General features: G+C 32.1%; 2 protein-coding genes across 2 annotated transcripts in view; one reads left to right on the plus strand and one right to left on the minus strand.

The window, feature by feature from the left end:
* The window catches only part of LOC148311993 (uncharacterized), a 379,515-nt gene that overhangs the window by 8,254 nt on the left and 350,982 nt on the right, over positions 1-20,279 (minus strand). The gene's annotated exons all lie outside the window — the stretch shown is intronic.
* LOC148311994 (solute carrier family 25 member 35-like) lies at positions 833-9,361 on the plus strand. The gene is made up of 5 exons (XM_088277984.1): positions 833-969; positions 2,402-2,644; positions 4,149-4,475; positions 5,479-5,621; positions 9,152-9,361. The coding sequence occupies exons 2-5, from the start codon at positions 2,406-2,408 to the stop codon at positions 9,343-9,345; spliced, it is 903 nt and encodes a 300-aa protein (XP_088134110.1). The 5' UTR covers positions 833-969; positions 2,402-2,405; the 3' UTR covers positions 9,346-9,361.

Here is a 20,279-nt window from a genome sequence, read left to right on the forward strand (position 1 = left end):
TCTTATAATATCTAATGTATTCTTGCCAGTGCCCTCCTATGACCTAAATTATATTGTATACCCACACACATGCCATGCCTTTGTATTTAAATTTTTTTGTATTTATATGATATATATTTTTATATATATATATATATATATATATATATATATATATATAAATATATATATATATATATATATATTTATATATATATATATATATATATATACATAAATATATATATATATATATATATATATATATATATATATATATATATATATATATATATATATATCATAAATATATATATATATATATATATATATATATATATATATATATATATATATATACATAATATATATATATATATATATATATATATATATATATATATATATATATATATATATATATATATATACATATATATATATATATATATATATATATATATATATATATTATATATATATATATATATATATATATATATATATATATATATATATATATATATATATATATATATATATATATATATATATATATACATATATATATATATATATATATATATATATATATATATATATATATATATATATATTTATATATATATATATATATATATATATATATATATATATATATATATATATATATATATATATATATATATATATATATATATATATATATATATATATATATATATATATATATATATATATATATATATATATATATATATATATATATATATTTAAATCGTCATATTATTTAATAAAGTGCAATCATTTTACAAAGTGTATAGGGAGTGACGGGTTGTAGGGCAGGAGTTCCAAATCACAGTGTACTGGATTTAACCCTAGACTTATCATGAAGATATTGCAGATATCTAAACAGAGAGGAGGATGTTCAAATAAAATATTAAATGGATATTCAGGCAATTATACTTTTGCGACTTGTCATCGTTTAATGTAAGTGTTAATTTATTCACTATGTAAAACTAAGCTTTTTTTATTTCTTAATAATTTAATTTTTCTAAAAAAATATAATCCACAATTATTAGTATGAAAGTGTTAAGAAATTTATTGGGCTTACGACCTGTTACTGGCTGGTCTTAATGATCACATAATACACTGTGGAACATTATCCGTTGTCCATTATTGAACATCCATTTAATCTAAAATATGAGAGCTACATTCCGCATATCTTGTACATGAACGTCATAAATCAAAATCGTCAATTTTCAGTTGTGCATGTTTTCGGAATACCCAGAAAATGTACTATATCCCACAAAAAGAGGCATATTTTTAACTTATTATTCATCCGCTACAGGGCAGAAAGTGTTGTGTTTGCATTTTGAAGAAAATGTATTGTATAATAATTTTTTAAAAATAAACTTAAAATTTTTTAAATGGAGAAAAAACATTCAGGTTTTATCTAAAAAGATCTGTTGCACAGTAAAAAGTTCAATAAGTGGCTTGATATTTATTTTTAATACATTGTATTATATTTTTAAACTTAAAAAACGTTCTCCTGAAAAATCAAGTTTTTTGATTTATGACGTTCTTGAAAGGAGTGAGCGATTTGTATTATATTTGATCCTAAAGTGACTTATATAATACATATTAGAAGTGTGCAACCATGAGCTAATTGGATTACGGGTATGCAACCCCGAGACAGAGTAATGTGGTTATCCATCATGGGTACCTACAGTGGTGAATGCAACACTGTTCACAAAGTGATCACTTAAACCGATAATGAAAGGTCGTAAGCCCTGTAAATAACCTTCATATTCCCATTTCAATAAACTATTTCGCCTTTGTTGCGATATCAATAAAAAAAATAAAATCCTAAATAATAAAAAAAAACTATTGTGTTAATCATTGCATCAAATTGATGCAATGTTGAATTTATTGTTTATTAAATTAAGGCAAGATGATCAATCCTGTGCTTCAGGTACCAGTCCAGAGTAATATCAAATAAATATTAGAGTAAAATCACACAGTATACATATGTATATCGTAGTCGTACAGGAGAAAGTGACTAACTAACACAACGTAAAATGTTCAGGAGGGCCATTTAAGTCACTTTTCTGTGGCAAGAAAATAAACATCAATGCAATTAGTCATTTTAACAAGTTAATATAAATAATACTTTCAAGTTAAAATCGCTTTGGGATTTTTTCAGAGCTGGTAAGATATCAAATAGCCAATGATCACGTTTTTGTAAAAAATGCACTTGGTCACTTTCTCCTGAATGACTACGATATATTGTGTGATTTTATTCTAATATTTATTTGATATTACTCTGGACTGGTACCTGAAGCACAGGATTGATCATATATATATATATATATATATGTAATGTAAATGTATATATATATAATTTTTACTTTTTTTTTAGCTGAATGGATTTCCTAATAGGTGGCGCTGCCGCCATGAGCGCAGTAGTCTTCAGCAACCCTCTAGACGTCGTCAAGACTCGCATGCAGCTCCAGGGCGAGCTCAAGTCGAGGGGTCACTATGCCGTCCATTACAGGAGTGTGCCGCACGCTATTTACATGATAGCCAAAAATGACGGCATATTGGCCCTGCAAAAAGGGCTGATCCCCGCCCTAGGATTTCAACTCGTATGCAATAGTACAAGGTATGGAAATTTCATAAACAAATATGCAAGTTACGTATGGAGTTGGCAAAAGAAGGATGAAAGTAGACTGAATGCAGTCGGAATGCGATCTCTCAGTGCGGTAAAACAATGTATGGTAGATCTTTCAATGTTGATACAATGAATGCAAGGCTGAGATAAGCATTATCGATAATTTACATTTTGAGTAAGTATATTCAAATACACCGCCTCCGTAGTGTAATGGTCAGCACGCTTGGCTACCGTTCTGGAGGTCCCGGGTTCGATTCCCAGGGGGGTCAAATAAATATTAGTGATTTTTGCACTGTAATATTTATTCAATATTACCCTGGACTGGTACCTGAAGCGGAGGGCTGATCACCTTTCCTTCATGTGTAAACGATCAAGATAACACTAAGTTTATATGACGCAGTGCCCTATGCACCATTGGGGTGCGGATAAGGGTTTTATTATTTATTATTATATTCAAATACTTTTTCACCAAACAGGATTTTCTACATTTAGTAGTTATTTTATATTTCGACATCCCAACTTTGATGAGTAAATAGTAGTATTTACAACATTTTGAGTGTGTCCAAATACTTGTTCACAAAATCTGGATTATCTCCAATTCCAGGAGTTATTTTCATATTATTTTTTGACATCTCATCAAAGATGAAGAAGAATATGGAAGTCTGGGCATTTACGGGGCTGACGACCGTCATGGGCTGGTTTAATTGATCACTTTACACACGTGTAACATACGCCAATTATACGAATCTGAGTAGTGTGGTTGTCAATAATGGGTAGAATTGGTGAATGTTACACGTGTGTAAAGTGATCACTTAAACCAGCCTATGACGGTCGTCAGCCCCGTAAATGCCCAGACATTCATATTCATCTTCATTTTTGATGAGATGTTAAAAAATAAATAGTAGTATTGTTCCATCCTCTCTGCCTACCCCTGCGGGGAAACGGCGTGATGGTAGTAGTAGTAGTAGTAGTAGTATTGTTGACAATCATGGGTAGAACTGATGAATGTTGAACGTGTGTAAAGTTATCATTTAACCAGCCTATGAAAGGTCACAAGCCCTGTAAATACCCCGACCACCATATTCTTCTTTATCTTGAGATGCCTGAATGTATGAAGAATGAAAAGAGTGAAAGAATTTAAAAAGAAATGCTTTGTTTACTGTAAGAAGAAGTAAATATGTATTTAATAGTATAGTAAATGATGTAGTGGTCAGCACGCTCGGCTACCGTTCTGGAGGTCCCGGGTTCGATTCGCAAGGGGGGTAAAATAAATATAAGTGATTTTTTCACTGTAATATTTATTCAATATTAACATGGACTGGTACCTGAAGCGGAGGGCTGATCACCTTTCCTTCATGTGTAAACGATCAAGATAACACAGCGTTTATATGACACAGTGCCCTATGCACCATTGGGGTACGAAAAAGGGTTTAAAAAAAGTGATATAAGCTAATTAAAGAAAAAAATCTAAGGTGAGTCGTCAATTTTTTTTCAGATTGGGCATTTATCAAACAGCCGAGTCTAATTCGCTCACAAAGAACAGTCTCGGCGAGACAGACACGCTCAGAAGCATTTTCTACGGCTCTGCCGCCGGAGTGACTGGCGCCTTCCTGGGCAGTCCGTTCTACCTGCTCAAGACGCGGATCCAGTCTAGCTCGAGTCAGTCCATAGCGGTGGGGCACCAGCACAACTACGCGGGATCCTGGCAAGCCGTGAGGGCTATCGTGAGGGGATCTGGTCTGATGGGGCTCATGAGGGGCTGGCAGAGCTCTGTGCTGAGGGCCGGCGTGGGGAGTCCGGTACAGTTGACCACGTTTGCCAAGTGAGAAAAGTCATCTTTGGAGAGGAATGTTTCATATCAAGCTTTGACACCTATGATGTTGGTAACGTTTCATATCATGTTTAGACACCTATGATATAGGTAATGTTTCATATCAAGTTTAGACACCTTTAATATTGGTAAGGTTTCATATCAAGTTTAGACACCTATGATAATGCTAATGTTTCACATCAAGTTTAGACACCTATGATAATAATAATGTTTCAAATAAAGTTTAGACACCTATGATATTGGTGTCTTAACATATACTACTTCTCGGCATCATCTATGGTTGAGTTAGGTGAGTTTTTTTTTAATTAACAGAGACACTCATGAAATAAATGTAGGATTCATTCACACCGAATTATTTGACAAACTTAGAGATGCCTAAAAACATGATATATTTTTTTTTAAATAAACTTATAACTAGTTATTTTAATTAAAATTGACTAATAGATTTATATTATCCACTGACACTTCGTGATGGAATTGCATTTTTAATATATTATTAGATTAAAACCAATATTTTTGGCTTTTCCACTTTTTTATTTGACCAGCGACCGGGTTTCGTCGTTACCGACATCATCAGACTGGTGGGAGGCTATACAAATTGTTATGTTATATATAAAACAAGGCAGGCAATCAACTCCTGCCTTGTTTTATATACAACATAACAATTTGTATAGCCTCCCACCAGTCTGATGATGTCGGTAACGACGAAACCCGGTCGCTGGTCAAATAAAAAAAGTGGAAAAGCTAAAAATATTGGTTTTAATCTAATAATATATTAAAATTGACTAGTTATTTTAATCACAATATTTCAAGTATGTTCAAACCTTTGTTCACAAATTAAGGTTTGTCCACTAGGAGCTGTTTATATTTATATCTCAAGAACGTGTCGACATGACATCTTGAGATGTCAGTCGCTTAAGTGGACAAATCCAGATTTGTGAACAAATATTTGGACACACTCACAATATTGCTTGTACTGTCCCTGCATTTACAGATCTAAGGATATGCTGAGAAGAAATAATATACTAGTTGATTCCCAAATACTATCGGCATTTGTTGCCAGTAATATAAGCGGAGTTGCCATAGCTATAGTGATGTGTCCTTTCGACTGCATAGCAACTAGGATATACAATCAGGGTAAGGATAATACTCTTCACAACACGTTGGATGCGTCCAAATCCTTGTTCACAAATCTGGACTTCTTTACTTGGGAGTTGTTTTAACATTTTATCAATAATGGGTACGCTTGGCTACAATAGTTTAGAGACTTGAAAGAATGTGTATTTGATGAGGCATTTTTATCCATTGTTGCGGGGTATGATGGATAATCCTGAAATTTACTGCATTTTTAGTGTGTCCAAATAGTCGTTCACAAATCCGGATAATTTTCCATTAGGAAATATTTTTTTACATTTTTTTTTGAAATCTTCAACATAGATGATAATTTTAAATAATAAAATAAAAAAGTTTTATTTATTGTTTCGGCATTAACTTTGTGGTAAGACATGTTACAATCAGTGGCGGACCTACCCTAGAAGCCCAGAAGCCCGGGTTGCCTAACAACTCCAACAATTATTAAAAATACATAATTAATGTATGCCTATTTTTAAATTATCGCGCGCTTTTTCGTACTACCCGAGATAGCCGAGTGTAAACATTCGGCTTTCGCCCTGTCTGTTGCAGGTGAAGGCGATACATGATTAGCCATCTCGCTCGCTCCCATTGGCTTCAATTTGGGCTTCTGCTTCCAGCAAAACGCATAGTTGATTTGGTTTAAAAACATAACTTTAAACCGTACAATGTAGGTACCTATATGGCATTTTGTATCGAGTTTGGAAGCCAGCTTCGGTAGCGTGAACATAGCTACAAGAAATTTAAGCTACAATTCGCAATATTTGTAACGAACGTATTTCATTATTGTTATCTGTTACTCATCTGTCAGATGCTTATCAACTAGTTTTATGCCTTTGTAGAGTTCATAAATATAAAATATAATAGATAATCCATAATTAAATACGGTAATTGTAGGAATTATTAAGATTTGAATAAGTTTTCGCATTATTATCGTTCTTCGCTACGTTTTTCGTAAGCACATTTTTGTTTGAATGTCATAATGAATTCGGATACGGCCGATGTCGTTTGTGCTGTTTTATTTATTTATTTGTTTTATTTATAAAAGTGGTTGAAGGAATTAATTTATAATGGAAAGGTGAGCGCATTGAATTTTATTAAAAAAAAAAGAAATGATTACATCTCAAGGTCTCAAAGACCTACTCCTGATTTAAAAATATCACAACTGTTAAATTACATAAAAGGAAGTTTAATCAGTCGATATACAAAACTCGTTGGATTAGAAACGTATTGAAATATATTATTAGATTAAAACCAATATTTTTAGCTTTTATTTTTATTTGACCAGCGACCGGGTTACCGACATTTTATTACCGTTACCGACATCATCAGACTGGTACTGTCGATGTCGATGTACTGATGATGTCGGTAACGACGAAACCCGGTCGCTGGTCAAATAAAAATAAAGTGGAAAAGCTAAAAATATTGGTTTTAATCTAATAATATATTAAAATGCAATTCCATCACGAAGTGCCAGTGGAAAATAAAAATCTATTAGAAACGTATTTTACTGCAGTCAACATTTTCTTTATTTCAATGTGATGGCTATTCCATACAAAAATTACATCTTTGCATTTTTTACACTCATTACAATACATTGTTTATCTTTATATTGTTTTTTTAAATAAAGTTTTGTCCTGACATTCCTTGGTTGAACTGCATTTTATAGAATAAAATAACAACTATGAAATTTTTTCCACTTGAATTTTATTTGACCAGCAACCGGGTTTCGTCGTAACCGACATCATCGGACTGGTGGTGTCAGTTATGACGAAACCCGGTTGCTGGTCAAATAAAATTAATGTGGAAAAAATTACATAGTCGCTATTTTATTCTGGCTACGCTTGGATGGCTTGACTCTGGCCAATATCTGTACCCGACGGATTCTCCAGTTCTTTAAACACGTTGTGCGTGGCAACGAGGATAGCCTGGAACGACTAGTTGTTATCGGTAGCCTAGAGGGAAAGAGAGAGTGAGGAAGATCCCACACGATGGACCGATCAAATTAAGGCAGCAGCAGGCACTTCAATGGTTGATGCGCTACGTGCAGCGCAGTCAAGGGATAACTGGAGAAGATGCATTGCTTCTGCAAGGGTCACAACCCTCAGCAATGAGGAATAAGACGGAGAAGAAGATTTTATTCTGAAAAATAATGGGCTTGCCTTACTGGTAAGCCCTGGGCACGCCACTGGTTACAATGATTAAAGAAAACATTTGTTTTTTACCACTTGAGTTCTATTAAAGACTACAGGTTTCAGAAGTTAAACTTCCATCATTCAAGTTTGTATAATAATATATATTATTATGTCAGTTATTATACAGACCTGAATGATGGAAGTTTAACTTCTGAAACATGTAGTCTATAATAAAACTCAAGTGGTAAAAAACAAGTGTTTTCTTTAATCATTGTAAAATAAAAAATATTGAATGATTCTAGATCCAGTTATGTATGTTTTTAAGAAAGGAGAGCGATAAAGTTTATATGGTTTATCCCATCCCTCAGGACCTCAGGGATTACTTATTCCCATAATTTAGCGAAGGCAGGTTCAGAATATAAATAGCACCGAGAAATTGAACGGAAACAGCTTGATATCTGCTATTTTCGAGCCATCCTGATGATGTATTGAGAAAAATAAGCCCAGCATTTTTTTATATGTTCTCTGTATCCACACCAATCTCATAAAAATACTGTATTTATATCTAAATCATAAAACATAAGTGAAATTTGTATGCTTTTTATTTTTTACTAGCTGTATCTAACCACACATTGCTGTGGCTTGTTAAAATGAAAAATTAAAAAAGAGAAATGACAATTTTTTATTGAAAATATGTCTAAATTCATACTGCTTGTGGGTATTCAATTTATATGATAAACGAGGATATTTTATAACTTCAAAACCATAGTAAAAAATATGAAATTTATTGTTGAACAAACTAGTACACACTACTTTCTTTGTGCGTAGCATTCACGTGCGGTTAATGTTTATACTCAAGCTAAGACAACCAAGTATAACACGTTCACTGCATTCAATATTTTGCGTGCAACCGCGAGATGCTGACAAAGTAGGAAATTTTCAAAACTCCAAAACCATATTAAAAATATGAAATAATATGATTTTTTGTTGATGTTGCATATACAAGTATACACTGTTTTATTTGTGTGTAGTATTCACGTGCAGCTCATGTTTATACTCGCTTTGAGACAAGCAAGTATAAGGATGGATCGTCGAGGGACTAAAGCTGACATTACACTTTCAAATCAAACATGAAATTGATTTTTTTAAAAAAACTTCTTTGATTCATTAAAATATTTTATTAAGACTGTTAGGATATATTTATAGTTACGATGTTTTTAAGCCTTTTGACTCATTATCAGCCATACGCGTCTAGCGCGTTTTCCGTACCGCGTAAAATAATGTACGCGCCTGGCACGTACGCCGTATCCAACGTATTTTTATACGGTTCTTTCGACAAATAAAAAAAATTTGGTTGATTGTGTTAAAAAGTAGTGTCTGATTTTTTTTACAATTTTTCAGAAACTGATTCAAAAGGAAGAGGAAAAAATTATAGTGGAATTATTGACTGCGGAGTGAAAATAATCAAATCTGAAGGCTTCTTTGGCCTTTATAAGGGAGTAGGACCTTTGTATTTGCGGCTGGCACCCCATACTGTCCTGTGCCTTATATTTTGGGACTATCTCAAGATTTTAGCGAAAAAATTAGAAAAATAAATGAATACAACCACTTTTTTTTCGTTTTATTAAAAAAATACTCAACATTTTGAGTGTGTCCAAATACCTACTCACAAATTTGGATTATCTCCATTTATTGCAGTATTTACTCATAGATGAAGAAGAATTATCTGGTGAAATTATAAGCTAAAAATAATAAAATGAAAAATATATTTTCTAGCGTTTCTCATGTATGTGATTAAAATCTAGGGTTCGGACATCAAATACAAATATAAGAGTTGCTGCTCAGTAAAAAAACTTCTTCATCTCACCAATAGATGTCACTAGCGAAAATTTTAGTGATTGTCTTGTACAATGTTTCAAATTGGATCATAAATATAAAACTTCCAAGAATTTGAGTAGTGTGGTTGTCAATCATGGGTAGAATTGGTGAATGTTACACGTGTGTAAAGTGATCACTTAATCCAGCCTATGACGGTCGTAAGCCCCGTAAATGTCCAGACCTTCAAATTTTTCTTCATCTATGTTGAGATGTAAATTTAAAAAAAAAACTCATCCTTCTGCACCAAATGTTGTATTTTTATTAACGGCTTACTTAAGCCGTTAATAAAAATGGCAATTAAGTCATGTTCGAAAAAGAAGAAGAAGATAATTCTTTATTTTATGCTTTATTCGTCTATTGATGTTAAAACGGGAAGGTTTAAACTATATTAGGTGATTCGATTATATTAGTCGTCCCATTAAACCGTACGATTTTCGTAACACCGCGAAAAGAGTATCAAAACGTTTTCGCAAATGGCTCAATGGGAAGATGGCCCAATCGATATCCGCCCCCCTCCCTCGTTCCACTGCGGGCTGCCTCCCCACCCGGGGTCCCGCCCCCCCGAGGTATATAACCCACCGACTTCGGCGTCACTTGTAGAGTGCCGGGAGGCGGCAACAGTTGATGACGGCGGATGTAGCAGCGCGGACGAATCAATTATCAAGAAAATTTTCTTCCAGATTGAAATCAATGCCGGGAGTTGAATTTTTTATACTAGGGGATGATACTTGAAATTTGGAGAGGAAGTAACCGAGATTGAAACTTTTAATGTCTTAGGTATTCTCTCAATTCGAAACCATCGCGAAATCAAATATTTAAGCTTCAACTTTTCCGATTACCATTCGCATCTCAAACAAAGTTTTCCAAAGGAATAAAATTGAGTTTGGAAATTAAGAATATATCAATAATTGCTTTTAATTGTACTCTTATTTGAATATCGTTGTTACTGTATTACCAAAATATATCTTCACAGTTCACAGCGAACGCTGTTTAAATGCGCTCTCTCAGACGTATGAAAAATCATTGTATGACAGAATTAAAAGAATTTTCAAGAACGTCATAAATGAAAAAAACTTGATTTTTCAGGAGAACGTTTTTAAAGCTTAAAAATAGAATACAATGTATTGAAAAAATATATATCAAGCCGCTTATTGAACTTTTTACCGTGCAACAAATCTTTTTTGGTAAACCTGAAGGTTTTTTCTCCATTTGAAAAATATTTAGTTTATTTAAAAAAATAATAAAACAATACTTATTGTTCAAAATGCAAAAACAACACTTTCTGCCCTGTAGCGGGTAAATATCAAGTTAAAAATATGCCTCTTTTGCTGAGATATAGTATATTTTCTGGGCATTCCGAAAACATGCACAACTGAAAATTGACGATTTTTGATTTATGACCTTCTTGAAAGGAGAGAGCGATATAAGAAAGGTTGAACAAGGAATAGTTGAAAATATTAGGAAGAGTTCTTTGCTGTGCACAGTGCGTTATTTTGGCAATCTAGGGGTACTTTATTATTACGCTTAAAATATACCGGTTTTAGTAGGTTTTTGGATACTATCACTTATAAAATACATGATTGAGTGAACATTTTGTGTTTATCTTATAGTATTTCTAGAAAGATATGATAAAATGGGTATTAAAACAACTTTCATGCTTTATGAAAAGAGGTCACAGTTAAATGTGTTTGTATTACACTTAAATGTTTTGGCAGATATTAATATTATTTAAATATTTGTTGTAGATGCATATATGCATAAAACGTCATCACCAATGTTTGTAAAAGAAAGGTATATATTCGTATATGAGGCCAGGAATAATTTGAAAATGGAGAATATTCAAGTTATGTTTTATTCAGAATCACTATTATTTAAATATTCTTCTGATTCATTAAACTCATATTTTAAGTTCTGTTTGAATAGATAAACATGATCACATGGCATTGGATACTTTACCGTCTATCATACAAAATTCATCGTAAGCTTCACGTGCATTTTTATTTCATTCACAAGTATTTTTGTTGGAGAAAGTGTCGTAATTCCATCCAAATTTTTTTCTTTCATCAACTTCTGTAGTCATTGTGTTCACCGTTTCTTTAATAAAAACCAATTAAATGGGGTGCCAATATCTAGTCGACAATGGTGCACGATTTTGCCAAATATATTTTTTGTTGTGTTTAACAGTTCCACTATAAGTATACATATTTGTATTGACATCATAGTAATACTAAACAATTTTTCGTCTGTATAATGGTCTTCTGAAAATTTTGTCGGTACCTATTTTGTCGGCACCATGACAGACCCACTTTAGAATTTTATTTTAACTAATGTTTTTCGAGTAACAAAGAGTTTCAAGCACTTCTTCTTGAACCTTGGATAATCGCGGCCCAGTATGATCGTTAAGTGACTAAAGCGGAATTTCAGCTGAAATTTCGTTGATGGTGATTGCTGGAGAATTTCACAGATTCTTTCGCTTAGTAAGGTGGATATTGTTTCCTATTTATATCTATCATTTGTTGCCTTATGATATCATACTGATGGGTTTTTCGATTATTTTATAGGTAGTGCTTAATCCGCAGATAATTCTGCTTATTTTTTATTGAAATATTTTTTTATTGTTAGGAAGGCAGAAGATAACTCTCTGATGAAGGCGGCAGAATCTCTTTTTCCAGTTTTTCTCAGTTTGATTACTGTGGCCAAGGACAACTCTTGTTGGGTTGTTAATTTAACATGATTTTGTATTTTTCGTTTTTTGACCTTCGATGCACACGATTCAAAAACCTTTCAAGGCCTACAAGGCTTACAAATTGAGCTACTTTTCAAAGTACTTGATAGAACTTGAGTAAAAATATTAGAAAACATAAGATTTCCTTGAATAATCTATAAAGAATTTGAACTCAAGAATTATTTTCGAGATCTACCCGATTTATTCCACTTTTGCCCAATTTTTTGACAAACACTTCTGATTTTTGTTTTAAAACTAGTCAAAATCTTAAATAACACTGAAAGCATATTAAATTGCTCCAAAATATATGCAATTATGGCTTCAACTCTCACGCGTTTCGAATCTACGACCCATATGTCAAAAATAGCCTGACGAGAAATTTACGTAGTCATTCTGAAATTGAGAAAAAAATGTATGGGTATGGCAAATTAAGCAAAAAGTTATTATATATGCTAATAAAAATATAAGTTAAGCTTTTATAAAAATACTGTCATAGTACGGTATTTTTGGGTATGGCATACTAAAAGCCTAGTTATAATTGGAATAAACCAATTATAATTTATATTTACGAGCTATAAGTTCAACAAGACTTTGCAGGCTAATGAAATAATATTTACTCAAATAAAAACACGTACAGTATACCTTGATAAATTAATACTATAAAAATATAAACAAATATTACACATACATAACACAAATTTATAATATGATGACTCAAGCGACTGATGCGCATTCGTTTAAAACCGCTCACCCCCAACGGCACGCTGAAGCTCGGGTTTCCGATACGATTATGTATTTTCGGAATGACTTAATTTAAAAATAATTAAACAGTTTTGTAAAATGGTTTGTTTTCTATTGGAATAAAATATTTTTTTCAAAATATAAGCCATCGAAAAAAATAATAAAGTTCCGCTAGATTGCCAATATAACGCACCGTGCGGTGGTATGGACATGTGTAGCGAATGGATAACGAGAGAATGACTAAAAAAATATATGTGGCGAATGTGAGCGGGAAAACAGAACGAGGACGACCGAAAAAGACTTGGCACGATTAGATCAATCAGATCCTAAAACCTGGTGGTGTCAAAAGTCTGCGTAATCGGAGGGCATGTATGACTAGATGTATGGATGTAAAGAAGGCAAGGAGTGTATGTCAGGATAGAAGAGTATGGCCTTCCATCCTTTCTGCCTACCCCTGCGGGGAAATGGCGTGATGGTAGTAGTATCAGAGGCATTTCTTTAAAGCCAATGAGAGACACATAAAATAAATTATAATTTTGTGTACGATAAAAAATAAATGAACAAATTTGGTATTAAAATAATCCACTTTTGTTATTACTATTTTTATCACAAATTTTTTCACCTCACGAATAATTCAGTGATAAAACGCCAAACCAATCTGTCTTTACTAACAATCTTTGCTTTCAACACATTCATGCAACTCCTTACATAATTGTCGATTATTCCGACTCCTGACCTGACCACATTCAAGAATTTGAAATACTTAATCATGCCAAGTTAACTTCTATCTTCCTCAGCTTCTATTTTCCACTACATTTGCCTCATTAATTTGTTTTACTTTCCTCTTTTTTCACTCATTAGATTCATATACCCAAACCATCTCGACACAACCTTCTTAAATTTATCAATAATGCTAATCTCAGCCTTGTGTATTCTTTCCGCATATCACCATGATCATTGAGCTCGATGTTTTATTTAAATCAATAAAAATTTTGACTTCAAAATCGAAACAATATTTATAAAAAATATCGCTCTTTTTTGATGAACTGAAATTTGAAGTAAAGTAATATTTTTTTATGAAATTTTCAGCGTAAAATTACTGAAATCGTTCGGCCTGAAAATCGCTTATCTTCCCTTCGACCCTAATTGAATTTTGAGGTTATGGTACTGAAGGGAAAATATTTTCTCGACATTTTTTGGGGTCCCCTTAAACGAAACAGTTTCTTGACGGCATCTTAAAACTTGACTTAATAAAAATGAAAAGGTATTCGAGGCTTAAAAGTTGACTGCATTAAAAAAACGTCAACTGAAAATGAGATATTTCGATATTTTAATTTTGAAAACGAATATTCCCGTCAGACCCAAATTCTGTCATTTTAAACTTTAAAAAATTAAACAAATTTGTTTTGACAACTTTTTTATTATAATATTTATTGATTTGGCATTAACTTTGTGGAATGACATGATTATTTTTATGAAAATTAAACACTTGAATAATCCACTTAATTGAGTTTTATGTTTATTTACGACTAGTTTCGAAAACGACAATTGTTTTCATCTTCTGGTACAAATTAAAACTGTGTTTTAATTTGTACCAGAAGATGAAAACAATTGTGTTTTCGAAACTAGTCGTAAATAAAAATAAAACTCAATTAAGTGCATTATTCAAGTGTTTAATTTTCATTTAAATTTTTATTATAAGTTCACTTTAACCTACCGGTTTTGACAAGAACCTTGTCATCATCAGGGTTTATGTACTTAATTCTAAAACATTGAAATACTCATAGTTAATTACCCTTCCCTTACCGAAAACTTCCACGCACTCCGTACACCATATGAAAACATGATTTAAAAAATATGATTTTCAAATATGATTTTGAAACTCCTAAATGCTGTTTTTATTATAAATTTATGTGTCATTTTAGTTTGAACGTGATAAGAGGTGTGGCATTTTGTTCTCTCTGCCTACCCTTTTGAGGAAGAGGCTTTATTTTTAGTTAATTATTAAGTAATAAATTAAGTTTTAAATTGTATATAAAATGTTCAAATCAAACACCGTTTTTTTTAGTGTAAAAAAAAACTAACTAACTAACCATCACGCCGCTTCCCGGGTAGGCAGAGAGAAAAGAACGCCACAACAATCTGTCTTTGCAAACATTATTCGCCTCTTCCACGTTCATGCATCTCCTCATACATACCCGCCGATTGTTACGACTCCTAACCTGAGCACTTTCAAGTATTTGGCATACCTGATCGTCTACTAAATTGTATTTAATTATTAATAAAACACACGAAAATAAATTTTGTGAAAATTGCTTCGCCTTATTATGACATTTTCATACGAATTTAGTGGACTAAAAAAATCAGTGTTTGATTTTAACATTTCATATTTAAATTAAAATAAAGTTTAGTGGAGACAAATAAAATACCAAATCAATAGATAATTAAGTTAAACTTGGTAAATACCACTAATTCTTACAATTTATTGTGATACGTGTTTCGATGTATCTTGAATCATTTTCAAACACCGTATACGTAAATACGGTGTTTAAAAACGATATAGAATGCATCGAAACGCATATCACAATAGATTTTAACAAGTACCTACTGGTATTTACCAAGTAAAGCTTAAATAAAAAAGGATAGATACTATCACAAAGTGACTGCCAAATCAATTAATTAAGTATTTAGTTATTTTTTGACATTTCATCAAAGATGAAGAAGAATATGGAAGTCTGGGCATTAACGGGGCTGACGACCGTCATGTATAAACTGACCATTTATTTTTGCCACCAAAACGGGACATATACCAATTTTTATGTAATAGTGTGTTTATTTAAAAAGAATCATATTTTTTCATAGTTTTTACGTATTGATAAAAAGAAAAGGAATGTTGATATAGAAAAAAAAGGAATAATTCATAAAAATATGAATGTTTTTTTGTTGTTTTATTGTTTATATAAAGAGTCGGCGGTCTTTATTAGTGCGAGTGTTTTTGCCTAGAATTTTCACTCATGAATTACATGAAATTATAGTAACTTTAAACATAAAGAGTAAATCCACTCACAAGTAGGCATAGGCTATGAAACTTATAAAGTTGAAGCCTGAGTAGGGACATGATAAACGGTATTGCATAAGCCGTAGCTAGATTTTAGAGTCACTTGGACGTTAGGTAATTAAAAAAATATATAATTAGTTAGTCTTTGCACATGACTCACCAGCCACCTGCTGTAGCCATATGTACCGAAATCAAGCTAGGATTTGTTCAGCAAAGTTGAAAAAAATGAAACGGTTATACTACAAACTATCGTCGATTTTTTGCAATTTTTTTTTATTGTTAACGTGTGTTGCTCTTTTTTTGAAAACGGGACATTTCGACGTCCCGAAACTTTACTTGGGGACAACGGGACAGGCTATCTAAAAACGGGACGGTCCCGTTCAAAACGGGACGTATGGTCACTTTAGTCATGTAGCATTCACCAATTCCATCCATTACTGACAACCACAGTACTCAAAGTCCTATATATTTGAAGCAAATTTTGAATCATTGTTCTTGAATCACTAGAGCTTCACTAGAGACATCTGTTATTATCGTAAAAGCTCAGACTTCCATATTCATCTTCACCTTTGATGAGATGTCAAAAAATAATATGAAAAACAACTCTTATAATTGGAGATAGTCCAGATTCGTAAACAAGTATTTGGACACACTCAAAATGTTGTAAGTATTTAGTTAATTAAAATTACCCTTTTTTTGTTTCGAATAAAAGTTAGGTAAGAGATATTGATCTGAGAAACGTTGGTGTATTGGTAATATTATCTCCGATTTTTTTCACGAATAACTTTATATGATAATACTTTTATGTAAAACATAATTATATTAAAGAAAAACACCCGTATTTATTATATTTTATACTGATATTCTCATGCTCAAAGTCGATTTGTAGTAAATACATATCGCTCACTCCTTTCAAGAACGTCATAAATAAAAAATCGACAATTTTCAGTTGTGCGTGTTTTCGGAATGCCCAGAAAATGTACTTATCCCAGCAAAAGAGGCATATTTTTAACATGATATTTACCCGCTACAGGGCAGAAAGTGTTGTTTTTGCATTTTGAAGAAAAGGTATTGTTTAATTTTTTTTTTTTAATTTTAAATATTTTCAAATGGAGAAAAACCTTCAGGTTTTACCTAAAAAGATCTGTTGCACAGTAAAAAGTTCAATAAGCGGCTTGATATTTCTTTTTAATACATTGTATTATATTTTTAAACTTTAAAAACGATCTCCTGAAAAATCAAGTTTTTTGATTTATGACGTTCTTGAAAGGAGTGAGCGATATTACATGGAAGGAAAGGTATAAGGACACCTCCTTCTCCAAATTAGTCCATTATATCGAGGTATACTGCTTATCCTTAAGTACAGATTTATCTTGTTTGTTTGAGGCGATTACTCCTTAATCAGGACCAAACCATTTCAATCTCGACATACCCCTAGGACCTGATAACCAGATGAAGCAAGTATTAATATTAAAATACCCCTTTGACACAGGGCAGCAGATGTCTGCACAGATGTATCAGCAAAGCGTACAATTGTACGAGTATTATTGTACACCATTATGTAAAGGTTAATAGAAACTTTGTCTGTGAGGTTGGAGGCTTTCACTCGATTAGGCCCTGGAGATTATAAGGAGATAAATGGATTCTACAAGGTGAACTTGAAATTGTTTCTCAAGTAACGCTTTATGTACTACATAACCGTATCCATTGCATATGTAGAAAGTATTCATTTATTTTTATTTTTATTTCATCTTTTACATGATTTCAAATTACAAAAAAATGCCCTCACTGAGTTTTCTCGTGTGGGGGGCACATATTACAATAATTATTTATAATTTTTGTGTATTAAAAGCATTTTTAACTTTGCGGTATGGTAATATAACATTCTCCTTATCTTTCATATTAGACTGAAAAATCACTAATATTTATTTTGACCCTCTTGGGAATCGAACTCGGTACCTCCAGCACGGTAGCCAAGTGCGCTAACCACTACACTATGGAGGCAGACAAAATTTTTATTAACCACTTCATAAAACATTGACCATTTCACAAAACATTTGGTTGAAAATTGGTTTGAACACAAGCTGTAAACATATTTCTAGTTATATTTTACGAATTCCCTCGCAAATATTGCTAAAATAGTTAGTAACATAATCTCCGATCAACCGAGACTAATGAAAGGTATTTATTTAATATGAACCTGGACTGGTACCCGAAGCGGAAGGCTGATCACCTTTCCTTCATGTATTTAACGATCAAGATAACACTGCTTCTATACGATGCAGTGCCCTATGCACCACTGGGTGCGGATAAGGGTTAGTAGTAGTAGTATCTTTCATATGAAAGATAAATGATAAGGAGAGTGTTATTTATTTATAAAAATATAAGAAAGTTTTTTTTACAAAGCTTTATTTGGTAAATACCACTATTTCTTAAAATCTATTTTTACTTTGAGTTTTGAATGATTCCGCATCATTTTCAAACACCGTGTGTGAAGTTTAGTCTACAGTAAGTAGAAATAGTGGTAATTACCAAGTAAAAATGGATGGATGGAGCCACATAGTGACTACCGAATAAATTAATGAAAAAAAATATTTATGAAATGATCTATTTTAGATAGACCTACTTTTTTATCCATTTATGAAAAGCTCTTTTCAAAAGCAAGTTTTCCTTGGTCTTTCTCTGTTTTTGTTACCATTTACATTCGCCTCATAAATTTGTTTTACCGTCTTTCCTCACTCATTCGATTTATATATCGCTCACTTCTTTCAACAACGTCATATATATGTCAATTTTCAATTGTGCATGTTTTCGGAATACCCAGAAAATGTACTATATTCCAGCAAAAGCGGCATATTTTAAACTTAATATTTATCCGCTACAGGGCAGAAAGTGTTTGTATTTGCATTTTGAAGAAAAGGTATTGTTTAATTATTTTTTTTAAATGTACTAAATATTTTTCAAATGGAGAAAAAACAGTCAGGTTTTACCTAAAAAGATCTGTTGCGCAGTAAAAAGTTCAATAACTGACTAAATATTTATTTTTAATACATTGTATTTTATTTTTAAACTTTAAAAACGATCTTCTGAAAAATCAAGTTCTTTGATTTATGACGTTGTTCGATGGAGTGAGCGATATGTGAAATTCTACAACACATTAAGAAATTGTTATTTTCCAATTTATCAGACTGAGTCGCAACAACGCGAGGTCAGATACACCTAGAATGGAATATATTTGTATTCCTGGCAACGTTAAAAATTGCGAATACTATATAACTTCGATATATTTCGAATGTCCAAACTCAAAACACAGTAAGGGACATTTTTTATGAAGTACTTTTTTTTGCATATTTGGACTAAGTAGATTCTACTTAGTCCTAAAATGGAAAAAAAAAGTACTACAAAAAAAGCACGAACAAAATTATATTTATTGTCTTCAAACATTCGTCGAGGAAGTAGCTTTTCTGTTTGATATCGACGCGCTTGCTTTCGGTATTCCTGCTTTGAAAAAGGCATCAAGTTTTGTTTGCACTTTAAAAGTGTGCTGTTTTTTAATATAAAATCTCTAAAATTACGTAAATACATATAATTTATTGACCAGATTATTTCTGCGTTATATCCGAAGTTCCTTAAACTGACTATCGTTATATCGAGGTTTTACTGTAAATAAATGAAAGTGAAAAACAGTTTCTAAACAGTCGGTGGTAGTAGAATTATTCAAGATACAGGATGAATTAATTCCAGCGCCGAGTTAGGGCTCCTCGTATCTCGATTAGCATTTCGCTCCCAAATACACCTGTCCATAATTATTAATACCATAAAGGCTGCGGAGCAACACAGGTTAGGTAGGCCAATCGTCATCCCTTCCGACTGCTGAACTTGTGTTTGAGTTAGGTCCCTAATTAACAACCCTCTCGCTTCCCGTCTCCTGGTATCGTCATTTTGTATTTTATCTAAAATAGGTTATAAAAATATTAATTGTTATTTATTCTAGGAGGCACTGGATTTTATGCCATACGGATGATATATTAATATTATAGGTATATCAGCTTATAATGAAACCTCTTAAGTTTATGTACGAATTATTAAAATGTTATTTCAGGCTCTCTTTTCTGAAAAATATTTGT

The sequence above is a fragment of the Brachycentrus maculatus genome, unplaced genomic scaffold (assembly GCF_059751285.1).
Source record: "Brachycentrus maculatus isolate JH-2025_06_01 unplaced genomic scaffold, ASM5975128v1 h1tg000053l, whole genome shotgun sequence".
In the NCBI taxonomy this organism is placed as follows: domain Eukaryota; kingdom Metazoa; phylum Arthropoda; class Insecta; order Trichoptera; family Brachycentridae; genus Brachycentrus; species Brachycentrus maculatus.